Raw genomic sequence first — 13,807 nt, 5'->3', positions numbered from 1 at the left:
CTGCCTATACATTTTTCTTACTACCCTGATGAAAGTTCCAATTTTAGGTGATGTGCTACAGTATATTATTTTTAAATGCTTCTGTTGGTTATGCTATTATTGATATTATTCTTTCTTTTTTTTTTCTTTTTTTAAGTTTGTATAACATCTCATCCCACAAACCCAATGGCAGATAAAAAGCAGACTGTCCCCCCCCCACCACCTAGTTTTGCACAAAATGCACTATGATTTTTCAATGACCTCCGCAGTAAAGAGTTCACTGTGGTGCCACATAGCCCCTTTCAAGAGTTCATATTGTGTTGGTGGAATTGTAGCGCCGAGGCATTCACCTATTGAAATGTCACTTAAAGGATAGGTTTTCTTGTCACTAGCAGAAAGGGCCTTGTGGATAAGACAGTCACAATAGAGAGTGTTGGAAGGCAATTTACAAGTGTGAGAAATCATTGTGTCTAGACTTAGAGTGCGCCGACAAGGGAAAAGCATTTTAAAGCTTCTGTGGCCTTTACGTGTCAAGCATGAGATAGATGCCAAGTCTTTTTTTTGTCATTCCATATCTTTGGCAACAAGTAAGCTATACTTTGGTACTTTCATGTCTGCTGCACACAGAAAATAGCTGTTCTGTGTCAAGGTGGCTGGAGCGGTAACAAGCGAGAAAAAGATTTCCCGAATCAGGCTACAAATTTCTTACACTTTATTTGTGATTATAAAAAAAAAATGGACTGTTTTTAAAGATGTAAAACGCTATTGTTTGTCTCTTTTGTTTTTTTTTTCCTTTCTGATTTGTTTTCCTTCTTTGACCTTCTTAATAATCCTACATTTTTTTTAATCAGCTTCAAATTATACCCGACCCGGAATTTGCAATGTTTTTGTCCTTTTGAAAATGTTCAGAATTTGCTTTTCTGCTTAAAATTCCAAGAGATGTGTGTCCCCCGGTAGTTGTGAAACACGATAATTAGTATAGGAACTTATTCTCTTGTATTTTGCAATATTCTGAATTGACAAGCCTGACGTGTTTCTTCTAGACCTGACATTTATCCTAAAAGCTCCTAGCTATGGAAGCCCCATTTTACATTAAACATGTTACATCCACATAACTTTGTTTTTACAACCACACAGACATAATAATGTATAAGCCATTCAGACATAATATGCACTTACTGTCAATGTATGGAGTCACTCACGTCCATAAAAGATCCTATGATATCATTGCTGAAAATGCCTGTTAAATTTAACTCATTTATCGCTTATTATAATGAAAGCCGTTCTAGGTGAACTTGCCCGACAAACCTACAGGATTTTTTTTTGTTTACCAGAAATGTTAAGAGGCCACCAGAAATGTGTCGATACTGTAAAAATAATGCTAAAAGGTCCATATGCGCCCTGCGCGGTATATAAGGGAGCACAGTGCCTACAGAAAAGTATTGAAGGATTTCAGGCAACAGCAGCGGTTTAACTAATAGATCTTTAATAATAGATTTTTATAATTGATCTTTAGGCCCCTGATTTACTGAAAGGTAGTGAGAAGCATTCTGCTAGTTCTTCATTATCCACCCTATCTGTTATCCTGTCTCTTTTTCTACTTCTTTTGCATCACCTCAGCTTTGTTTATGCTCCTCATGCTAGGACAGAAATAAGTTTAGTAAGTGCCATTAGATAAACTGGAACTGGCCTTAGATTACAGTCTAAGGGAGATGAGGGCCGACAGTCATGGATTGAAATGATCCAGCCACAGTCTCTTATCCGTTATTGAAGATAGTGTATGTGTATTAAACCGTATGGGCAACTGTTCCCTTTAGTACCAGCGGAGCTTAGGATCCTGCAAGATCTGTTTCAAGCTGAATAGAAACATTTAAGGCCACCTTAACCAGGACACGCATATCAGCATGTGCTACTTATCTTATGGTATGATACATTCTCAGTTTTCGTGGTAAAAGGCTTGCATGGACTTGTAAGTCACACACCTACATTCTCTGTCTGAAGTATTATTGGGTTTGTATGTTGTTTGTTGCCAAATCAAACAAAAAATATAAATTATGTAGATGTTGAACTGTCTAAGATACTCACATACTCCACATGACACATTTGATTAAGGCCCAGTAAATTTTTGGAGCTAATCAAACCCTGAAAAAAAACTTTAGAATCAAACCGATAAATACATTTTAAAATGTTATCTTGGAAACATTAGATCAGTGGGATCCTAACATACATTCACCCATAAGAAATATATTTTCACTTCTAAATGTCCTCAACACCACCTTCTCTCTGAGTTGTCTTCCTCACCATCTCCTTATTCCGTGGCTGCCTTATGAAGTGTCGGGAGAAGGATGGGAGACGCTACGTGCCCCTGCGGCTCGGCCTTTATATAGCAATGAGTCGGTAATGCAGCCGGTTCTGGACCTTTTGAAACCTCCAACTTGGCTGCTAAAAAGTGAATGGTTTACAAATCTTTGTGGATTTGTTTCAAAAAATTAACCTTCAAGGGACCCTGAGATATAGATTAATGATAAATCATATTCTCAATTTGCTGCGTGGTTTTATAGGCACTGCTGGTGTAGAACGGGTATGCCCAGGATTTAGGGAATTAGCTTATTATCACATCTGAGATGTGCCCTGCTGTATCTATGAGATGTATGTATGTCTGTTAAGGAATAACATGTTTAATTAACACAGTTTACAGTATAATGTGCAGGAAATACAATATGTGCTGCCATACAGACTTTATGATCGGGGTACTGTGTGATAGACATTCTGCAGGGAGCGTAATCTCCGTCCCCTCATTATATGGCACACAAGCCGTGTATGTGGCATGTAATATAATATTCCTTTTTCCTAGCATGTTTTGGATTTACCTAGGCTCTTCCTAGTTCAGTATTTGGATAGAGTTGCTGTTCTCTTGGTTCTTGTTGCAACTACAACTGGTTTATGAGGTGAAAGTTTTTTCTTCTTCTAAGGGATGTTCTGGTCACAAAATGAAGACTAAGCCATGATACTTATTTTATTGAGTAAAAAATATATATATATTGAGTAAATAAAATATGGATGGTTTGTAACTTATGAGACAAGGACCTCTGGACAAGGCTTCAGTTAGATTCCCTCTGGTCCTTGACGACATCTCCTAGTCTTGCACATTATGTCTGCCATTCCCTCTCGTCATGTACAAACATCATGAAATTTGGCATCTCGTGAACAAGGATTTAGACATAAAATTAGCTGTCAGCTACATGCTTTGCCATTATTATTATTCTCTTGATCGTCTGCAGAGTTTCATGTAGCTCAGAATGTTGGTGCTTTTAATTGCAATCTGTACTTCATCAAATATACGGCTATTGTTGGCTGGGTGTCCCCAAACTTTTAAGGTTATGTGAGGGTTCACATTGGGAGCCACACATGAAAAAAAGTTACGAATGACTAGGGTACACCCGGGGTACTAACATCCTCGGTAGTCTATACACAGCTTCCACATTGCCCACTAATCAACTTGAGTCAGTTGATTAGCTGGAAAAGATTTAACCTTCCCACAGCCTCAAGTGGTTTGTTCCATTGTCACTTCCTGTCTGGAGTATGGGCACTTCCTGTGACAGGTTGTGTGTCTCAGGCTCTGCTTTATGTGGTACCTGTTTTCTGTGATCAAGTGTAGGTGAGAGAGGGCAACAAGAATGTATGAACGAGAGGTCCTCAAGAACATACTGATCTTTTCAGCAAGTCTCTTCGCTTGTTTATTGACCTGTAAGTCCCCATTCTGTCCTCATTTAATCACGTGACTGCATTAAATATATCTCGATGTGTTCGTATTTAAAGCACTTTATTTTACCAGTACCGAGAGAGAGATTACCTTTTAGTAAGCATAGTCTCGTATCAAGAAGCTCACAATGTTTTGAAGCACCCCTTGTTCATGCCTTATGACTTTGTCAAAACACAGCATTCCAGCAAAAAGCAATTTGTATTTAACCAAAACCATACATTTTATTCACGATTTATAGGAAAAGTAGAATTAAATGCAGGCTTATGAACCATTTACAGGTTGGGTTATTGCTGAAAAATGTTATTGCCTCTGGGAAATTGATCTCCAGTGGCCAAGAACAGTCTATTCACTCCTCCAACCTGCAGACCATTATTTCAGCCGACATTTTCTTCCTCTTATTTGAACACTGTAAAACCATAAAAAAAATCACACAATAATTGCATCCTAAGACACATTTGAAATTCCTAACATATTCATGACTGGAAGATCTGTAACATAAAGCGCTGTATTGTTGTGCCAATGTAATTCTCTTTTTATACCTCCCCAAGATATGGACACTGCATGTTCTTTCCATGTTGTAAAGTGAATGCATCCCATGTGGCCTCCATGGGAGGACTGTTTTGGGTTTTTTTCTCTTTATTTTTTTTTTTTTTTAATTTTTTTTAATACTTTTATTTGTGAGAGACTTTGCGTTGGAGGTGACGGTAACGATGTGATACAGAGTGTCTTAGAGGTTGGTCTCACACAGCAGCAGACTGCCTAGTAGAGGTGGGTTTGTTTTAAAATAGGCATTTTTGGACTAACTTTGCATCTCTTATAGAAGATTTTTCATTTGCACTTTTAACTTTAAAAAAAAATGAGTAGATCTGCTGTGACCAGTAGATAAGGTTCAGGCTGCTTTCTCTTTTTATATATAATATATGTTTTATGGCGTTTTTATAGTTTGCTACAACTTTTAAGTGCATGTTTTTCCCTGCTGTGATAATCTCTTCAAGTATTAGTGTTACATTCAAGTGGGGAAATTGCTCAATTTCCTTCTTCACCCGCCGAACGAGTAATAGTCTTTCTATATAACTGTCCAGAATGTCAGACATTTCTCAGGTTAAACGTTATCATGAAGTTTATCTCCATGCTCATTGACCGCTTCACATCTCCAATTGTCTTTCCCATATGAATGAGACAGAGGCTACATCCCTCGAGAGAGTATAATATATACTCACATTAAATGCCTGACACCTATAGGGATAATATATACTCACATCAAGTGCCTGACACTTGGTGATCAGTTGTGGGTTCCTCTGGGCCCCCATTGTTCGCTGTTTTAAGGCAAATAAATGCCGGATCTCTTTAGAGGTCCAGTTCTTTGAAGATAAATTTGTGGAGAATCTGATGATATGCAGGCTTAGCTTTATAGTGTACAAACATTCACGTATGAGTCTAGGTAGTCTTATATATATACATTTAAATATTTGCCAAATGGGGGGGTGCAGTGTTGCCAGTGGTCTTTTTGGCATATGAGAAAAACAAATAGAAAAACAGTTGGTCCCTTTCATGTGAAGATGCTAACATTACTAGAACAGACAATTATTCCAGAGCATATGCATTTGCTGACAGTGGTACCCAACACTACATTGGATCATGTTACATTTTGTACATCACACACAAGGCAGCGCTTTAATATGCATGTCTTGGGTAAAATGGCCAAAGATGTCGTCCTACTGGGATGCAGGCCTCCCTCCCCTAAAGACTTACTCGAGAGTGGAGTGCAGGCAAAGATCTGCAATTTATTTGAACAAGCTCCGGTTATTCATTGTAGCTTGTGCTCCGTTCATAAGGCATTGAAAGGACACACACACGTACGCACATACACACACGCACTTACACACACACACAAGCACGTACACACACACACACGCCCTACAGCCAACAGCATATTTGTCATGCAGTAATCTTGCGAATACTAATTTGATGAGCAGTGATTTATTTTTTAGCACTTCTTTATGTGTCACTTGCTCCATCATGAAGTTGATACAAAGAAAACAAGGTTTAACTCTTGCCAGCGCAAGTAGTTATGGAACTGAAAAGAAGAATAAAATGTTTGTCAGGTCTAATACTTTCAGTACCAGGGCATCAGGAAATACCAGAGCCTTGCATATATATCAGAAATACCAGAGCCTTACATATATATATCAGTGTGTGTATCTGTGTGCTCCGCATGACCAGTAAATTCTGATCACTAATAAAACTCTGAACGGATTTGATCGCTAGAAAAGAAAGTATTTCTCCGTGCCACCGTTTTCTCCCGGACTTCTCCTCCTCTTTGCCCATGCGACATTTGTACTTCTACTCTCGTCCACTACCTACGACCCACCACCTCCACCATTGCCAGGTCTTTCCTTTTCTCACTCGCTACATTTCCGCCACTTAGGTCCTTACCAAGGCATTTGCACCCCCGTCTCATGCTTCTTTCACTGAATATCTAATGTAACACTTGTTATAAACCCAACAAATTGTACAATCTGGCTGACATCTATCCTCAGCTGTCATTGTATACCTGCATGTTCATTCATCTCGCTGAAGACTTTCTGTGAGTGGAACCCTACACCCTGGAGAAGTTGGCTATTAATAATATCAGGCATGTCAAAATTTCATTGCACAGATATTTTATTAGGGGAAAGTGCATATAAAACAGCTGTAGCCTTTGCTACCAACGTGAATACGCCTTTAATAAAAGAAAAAATACAATTAATTTGGCTCCATAAGAAAAACACAGTATATATTTACACTATGAGTACACTCCAAGATTTTCCCTTCGCATTTTAGGACGGAATTTAACTTTTGAGCCATTAGACCAATTTGTCCAAATCGTAGTTTTTCTTTATTGCGTTTCCTTTTTCCATTAAACATTCACACGCAAATCTGAAAATGCCCTGTTAATTAATGGCCTAGCAGGGAGTTAAGTTATTTTAATAGGCATGAAATCATTTATTCCATGTAACTGTTACTATAATCTTGGTAAGGTTTTACAATAGCTCCAGCTGATCAAGCTGCTCTTGTTTTAAAACAGACGTACGCTCCAGGTGCATTAAGATAAATGCCTTCACAACGTAATGGGGGGGTTTATTTTTACGATAATTGATTTGGAAACTTGTCTATCCAGAATGAATATTTCTGAAATAATCAAAGTTTTTTGTGAAGACGTCTTAATGAGCCGCACAAACAATATAAAATAAAATAATAAAAGAAGGGCAAAGTGTTGATTTTTCACTTTTATTATTTTATTTATTTATTTTTTATAACAACTTTTCCCGCTGACCACAGTGTGCTTTGCATCTGCCATCCAAGAGCTGGGTCTTCTTACAGTACTCGGCTCTATATGGGTAATGACTTTGTGTCTCCCAAAAATAAGGCTGCTCATTAATCCAATCCTGTGGCAACACACAGCAGTAAGTGTTTGGAGCTTGGACAGCATCAATAGTTCAAAGGTGCTTTAGAGCTTTGGTGGGTTTGAGGGACGTAGCTTTATATGGTCTATGCTAAGAACCTCAGCAACATATTGTTTAGTAATATACACACTAAATGTTTACCTATAGAACGGAAACATATATAATACGTTTGTGTGTATGTAGTTAAGATTTGAACTGCCTGTCTTAGCTCACGTGTACGTACAAGAATGTGTTTGATCCAGCACTGAAGGGGTTAACGGAGTTCGCAAATAAATTACCGATAAAGTAGTTTATGCCGCTTGCCAGCAACTGAATGCTTGCAATGTAGGAAACTATTCCATGGCCTGCTATGACCCACTTTCCGCCAAAGTCCCTCGCTATGCTGTCTAGACGGGCATTTTCAGATGACATGCGTGCTTTTGTATGGAACAAATCTAACACAGGACACCCCGCGGGCTGACAAAGCAAAGACGCTTGTTAACTAAGAACAGATTGCTGGCTAAAGTGGATAGCAATACTTAAGACCACCGTTTGGGAGAACAGGTGCAACGGCGGCGTGGAACCTTGAATTGCAGAATGCTACAAAGTCAGGCAATGTTCATCGGTGTGCTTGTGAACATTCAGCTGCATCATTTTAAAACAATGCACAAAAATGCCTTTTTAATTGTTTTTTATTTGCTTTTTATTAGTCTTTCTCTTTAGAGAACATTAACTGTGGCTAACCACTTGTGGGCTTTTTAAATGGACTGGATGCATTACTCCTTGTTCTTCATGTAGTGTCTGGACGGCATTCTTCTCTAGATGTGACAAAGTAACTAGTTCAGTTGCACAAAACCTTGTCAGATAGTAATACGTATATTATCTCTAGTTTAACTCTTGACCTTGAATACTGTATGTGGGGCTTGTTGGTGCCAGGGCTCAGGCAGGATTCTTTTCAATACCGATACAGTTTATTTCCCTTTTCTGTGTTTCATGATAGAATTCTTTTGTTTGTTAGATTAGGGCTCTGAGTGATTAGAAATGATTCGATGCTACCCTATCTGTACATGGAATTGTACTGTAATTTTGATGTCACAAGGGGGCGTACTTGTCTACAGAGCACAAGAATACACTTCCCCAGTGTGAATTATAGGGGTAAGGGGCATGGAAGGTGCCATAGCTACACAGGAGTGTAGTCATTGGGTGCATACCTAAACCAATTTTATTACACATTAAAACCACGGGACAGCTTTATTATTAAGGTATTTAGCTATGAATAACACATGCAGATTGTTGTAAATGTTAAAGAGGCTTGTGTTTATAATATAATCATTAAGTGCCCAATGGCTGTAAAATAAATTAGATTAGGTTCTTCTCTATTTGGCACAGTAACAATTATTTTGAAGACTTTCAAGCCACACTAGATGGTTAAAAACCTGGATGGACACAAGTGGCTCCATTGAGTGGTTCCAAACAGTTTACCCCTTCAGCAGTACATGTCTTTAGGGAGTTGTGAGTTTTGGGGGCATTTCAAAACTTCTCCACCTCCTACCTAGGATAACTCATCTCTTGATAACTCTCCTATAGTGTACATCAACCGCCTGCATGATGCATAGCTCAATCGGTAGGGTAACTATGTCTTACCAACCAAACCCTTGTGTCTTATTCGCCGCTGATGCCTTAGAACAAAAATGTACAGCCGCCAAACCTTTCAGAATCGCCCACAAATAAAGAATCCTCTTCCCTGGGGCCAATGCAACTATATCATTTTCCTTTGTATATGTACACGTGCATGGGGCAGATGTCTTACTCATCTATGAGAGTGTTGAGTGATTGTTGATTAGAATCTAAAGCAGATAAGAGTTTAATAATGTCCATTAACCTCACCTTTGCGGCAAATAATCCATTCGTCTCGGAAGCGGGTCACTGGTCTGGAAAATTATTTAACTCCAATCCTTAGGTTGATAAAACTTGACAAATATTAACTCTTTAGATGTTTCCTCTTCCTAAATAGAAGGGTCAATTGTGTGACCTTTTCCAGTTTGTTGTTGTAGTGTATTAGGACTTCAGTACAGTTTTCAGGGCTCCTGGCTTAAACTGATGGGGGGGGGGAATTCCTATGGCCGATAAAATAACGGGACAATGCACTTAATTTAGGAGTGTAAAATAATGTTAATATTTTTTTTTTAGGATATTACTTCCATAAGTGGTGTTCCAGAAGAGCACATAAAAACTAGGAAGGTTCACATTTTTGTCCCTGCACGGAATGCGATGCAGTCTGGCGTGCAAAACACAAAGAAATGGAAGATGGAGTTTGACACTCGTGAGCGTTGGGAAAATCCCTTGATGGGATGGGCGTCCACGTAAGTTACATTACCATGTTATCTATACAGTCCCTTCACTGTAAATACGCAATCCCATATCCCACAGTATACACGTTTTATTTATATATATATATATATATATATATGTGTATATAATATATATATATATATATATATATATATATATACATATAGTCTGTGTGTATATACTGTGTGTCTGATAAATCGTTTGGAATTGTCCTCATCTACTGAATGCATGAAATGGGTATTCTAAATACCTTTCACATGGGTATACATTGTACACTGACTAGAGATGCAATGTTTTTCACTAATCTACATATCTGTGCATATGGCCTGTTGGGATGAGTTTGGGACAGACAGGTTGATGGATTAGAAGGTGACTTGTACTTTCTTGGGTGGTTTACAATTCCAGCGTCTGTTAACGATATAGTCTAATTACTGCTGTTGTGATAAACTGAATGATTTTTGGGTCCATCTGACTTCAAGAGCCTGTGTCTCTTCACTTTGTTCTGTTTGCAGAAAGTAATGCTTTTGCCTGCCGTGAGATTGTATTTACTTAACATAGACATGCGTGTTTAAGGCAAATGCCTTCCAGTTGATTGTGTGTAATTTGAAGTTGAAGCCTGTACATATGGAAATAGAGTGAGTGCAAGAACTTTGCTATGGAAGATTAACTATGTGACAATATTGACTTAATAAACATCAGCACTGTCAGCAGACAAGCAGAGCTGTGTTAATGTATAAATTAGAAGTTAAAAGAATTTCAGTAGGTTGTTCTAATTCTCTATTTTTATGTTCTTTGAAGCGCCGATCCTTTGTCAAACATGTTCCTGTCGTTTTCTTCTAAGGAAGACGCCATTGCCTTTGCAGAAAAGAATGGTAAGTGGTCTTCGTAAACTGCTCACATGTCTTTCTTTTATTCATATATAGGCTACTTAGCAGAAATCACAACACCTCTGTAGGTGCAGGTCACCAGGTGATTGTATGTTTGGTCTCTAGGACAGTAGATGATTTAGTAGTGCCTCAAATTTTGTTCCCAACCCTCTGAATTTTATTTTTGCCCCAACTGAAAAGATGATCCCCAGAAACCCTGAAAAGATGTTCCCCATAGGATATGGGGAGCATGCTGCTACTTCAATATGTAGACAAAAGTAACATCAAAACATGTAGACATAACTGTTCCTTTAAAATATTTCTGGTTCTTTTACATAGATGAGTATTTTCTTTTAAAGGGTCGGTGGCTTAACCAGTCGCTTTAAGTCACATAATCTGTGGCCGTGTGACTGGTTTCATGATGGCTGCTGCCTCCCATGTCATTCACCAAGCCAAAGGATTCAAGTAAAACTATAAAACTACATGAAAAGAGTAATTCATAATTTAAATTTTAAAAATATCTATTACATAGTTAACCCAAACCCAGGTCATTTCCCGGAACAATGTCACCTGTGGTGAAAAAAATAAAAACAAATGTAATATTTGTATAAAAATATCAATTATCCCAAATCTGTCATTACTGGCAGTACAAAGAAAACAAAACAAAAACGCCTCTGGCTGTTGGCTATGCAGCTTGTCACAGCTACAAGAGGATATTATTGACTTACTCCTCTAATTTCATAAATCTTATCAGAATAAAGCCTGCCTCACGAACGTCTTCGGCTTTGGAATGCTTGCTTTACTTGAGCTCTGTCTGAAACGTGATTTCGCAATTCTTTTTGGAGCTTTCTGTGTTGAGAGTGCTGATGTCTGACTTTTGAAAGAAAATGTTTGCATTGGCATCCTACGACCATTAAACTTGCATAACTTTTCTTTCCATGGAGCCCATTAAAACCTACACTGGTAAACTAGATGGGTTCCACCGGGCAGCAGTGAGCTGGGTTGAGTGTTGATCCGTTTTTTTATGCATTAAAGCATCTACTTTTTTGACGTTATTTGTGATGCTCGAGTGTTTGTTCATCTAGAAGTATGTGTGTGTATTACAATATATGAAAACTTGTCCACCAGACAGACAAACATTGTGTGTGATTGTGAACACAATATGTAGCCTATTTAGAGCCACAGCGCCAAAGTCCTCAAATAGATAATTTTCTGATGTTTCATTGCATGAACTAAAGAAGAGAAGCTTAGATTAAACTCCCATTTATTTATTTTACAGGATGGAGTTATGAAGTTGAAGAGAAGAGGATTCCAAAACCAAAATCCAAGTCTTATGGGGCAAACTTTTCTTGGAACAAACGTACAAGGGTATCTACAAAGTGAATTGTTATTGGCCATACATAAGTCTGACTGTGAACAAAGTCAGCTGTGCTGTATTTATAGAACAAGTATAATACAACTCTTAATCTCCTAATAAATATGACCTTTAAACTACAAACGCATCTTGTCATTTCTATTTAAAATGTTTTTGAAGTTTAAGTTTGAGCCTTTGATAAATTTATATATATAGAGAGAGGCGATTTAGAGGGTTCATACATCAAGGAAATTGCTGAAGGACATGTCTGATAATAGCAGACTTCTGATCAGCTGCATTGTTCAATCCTATACTTATATTCCTACCACTAGACCATCTCCTGTTCCCATTTTCCACATAAAATATGTTTTATAAAGATTTAAGGCTGGCAATATAGCTATATAAATAGTTACACACTGTGTTTATCATTTAATATCAACACCCCACTGGTTAAAAGGCTTACATACATCAATATTGAAAGAAATAGCACCTGTAAGAAATATTAATGGAGGAAAAATTTAACAAATGATAAAAAAAAAATCTTGTACAAATGTGTTACTCTATGCTTCTATACCTGTGAAGTGAAAAAATACACCTTTTACTGAATTTAAACTATATACGAATAGGCCTGGTTATGTTCAAATCCAAGGACTGGCTTTTTTAAAATTATATATGCATTTTTTTTTTTTTTTAAGTTTCTGGATTTATGTTGTCTTTGTATACATTGAAATACATTGTATACATTTGCTGTTTTAAAAAGAAAATATCTGTCTACAGATATTGCTCTTCTCTGCAGTAGCACACAATCATTTTCTACCGGAATCAAATTCGCAATTAAAATTGTATTTGATACCCACATTTAATAATTACGATAATACATTTGCTGGCATATTTGCAAAGCTTCTGTGTTTTCAGTGCACTCATGTTAGTTTTTACGTGGCATGGCTTTGTATTGCTTGATATTGTATCAAGGTGCAAACAGATTTTCCAGAGTAGTGAAGAAGCAGGTGCACTTGCAGCAGAGAACCAATTAAATTATATGTGGATATGCCACTCTTCTGCTTCCTGCGGAAACGTCTGGCACAAGCAGGTGTTTTCCAATGGCAAGCTCTAAACTAAATTCCTCTGTGCCCTTTATTTAGTCAAAAGCTTAAATACAATATCTTCACACCGGCACTGAAGACTGTATGTATTACATAAACATTTTAAACCATTAGCATTTATATAGACATTTTGACTATGATACGGTGTAAATATTAATCCCGTGCTCATTGCGTGGGTGAATGAATGAGCCACTATTCAGTCTAACAACATGCTGTTTTGGAGGGTGGAAATCGGTACAGTTTATTTTTACAACAAAAAAAAAAAAGATATATGATCTGAAACAGAAATCGTGAAATATATGTGTATATGATATTTAATTCCTGGAAATAAACTCTGCAATTGGGTAGTCTAAACACATGCAAAACTCATCTTAGTGCAATTAGCTAGATTTATTTATCATGCATTTATGCTAAAAATAGGCCCTAAAATTAGTGATTTTTATAATCCGTGCCCTTTTGGATTTAATTTTATCTGTTTTTACAGCTCCCACTGTTTACATTCATCGTCAATTGCTTGAAATGTTAGCAATAAAATTTTAACAGTGGTTTTCAAACACACAATTATTAAAAGGTAGGTTTGAGTGCAGCCTTTTAATACCGTTATTCCTCTTACTTTCTATGTAGAAAATTGGTTGGGAAACTTAAAGGATAGAATGGTTCTGTCCTATCCACTCAGCTGGACACTCTGATTAATGAAAGTTTAAGGGACTACTTGGCATTGCCGTAAAGAAGCAGCTCAGCGTCTGAGTATATATCGCATGATATCACATGACTGGCAACAAAGGTAGTCCCCAGGCCTGAAGATAAAGGGAATTTATTTGAACAAAGGAAGATAAGTGTTTTTTTTGTCGGTCCTAATCTACATTACTTCAAAAGAGAGAGAGTGATATTCAGCGCTTGAAATAAAAATGCCAGATTTCTGGTATAATGACACAACTTAAACAGGTATAATACCTTGATGCTGC

At 37.5% G+C, this 13,807-nt stretch overlaps 1 protein-coding gene across 1 annotated transcript in view; it reads left to right on the top strand.

The window, feature by feature from the left end:
* The window catches only part of NDUFS4 (NADH:ubiquinone oxidoreductase subunit S4), a 38,878-nt gene extending 26,995 nt beyond the window's left edge, over positions 1-11,883 (top strand). Inside the window, exons 3-5 of the mRNA XM_053448063.1 lie at positions 9,358-9,530; positions 10,318-10,391; positions 11,665-11,883. Coding sequence (XP_053304038.1) covers positions 9,358-9,530; positions 10,318-10,391; positions 11,665-11,768 — 351 coding nt within the window. The 3' untranslated portion in view covers positions 11,769-11,883. The remainder of the gene's footprint in view (positions 1-9,357; positions 9,531-10,317; positions 10,392-11,664) is intronic.
* Positions 11,884-13,807: the final 1,924 nt, after the last annotated feature.

Source organism: Spea bombifrons, chromosome 1 (assembly GCF_027358695.1).
Source record: "Spea bombifrons isolate aSpeBom1 chromosome 1, aSpeBom1.2.pri, whole genome shotgun sequence".
Lineage (NCBI taxonomy): Eukaryota > Metazoa > Chordata > Amphibia > Anura > Pelobatidae > Spea > Spea bombifrons.
This window is presented reverse-complemented; position numbering and strand designations above follow the sequence as displayed.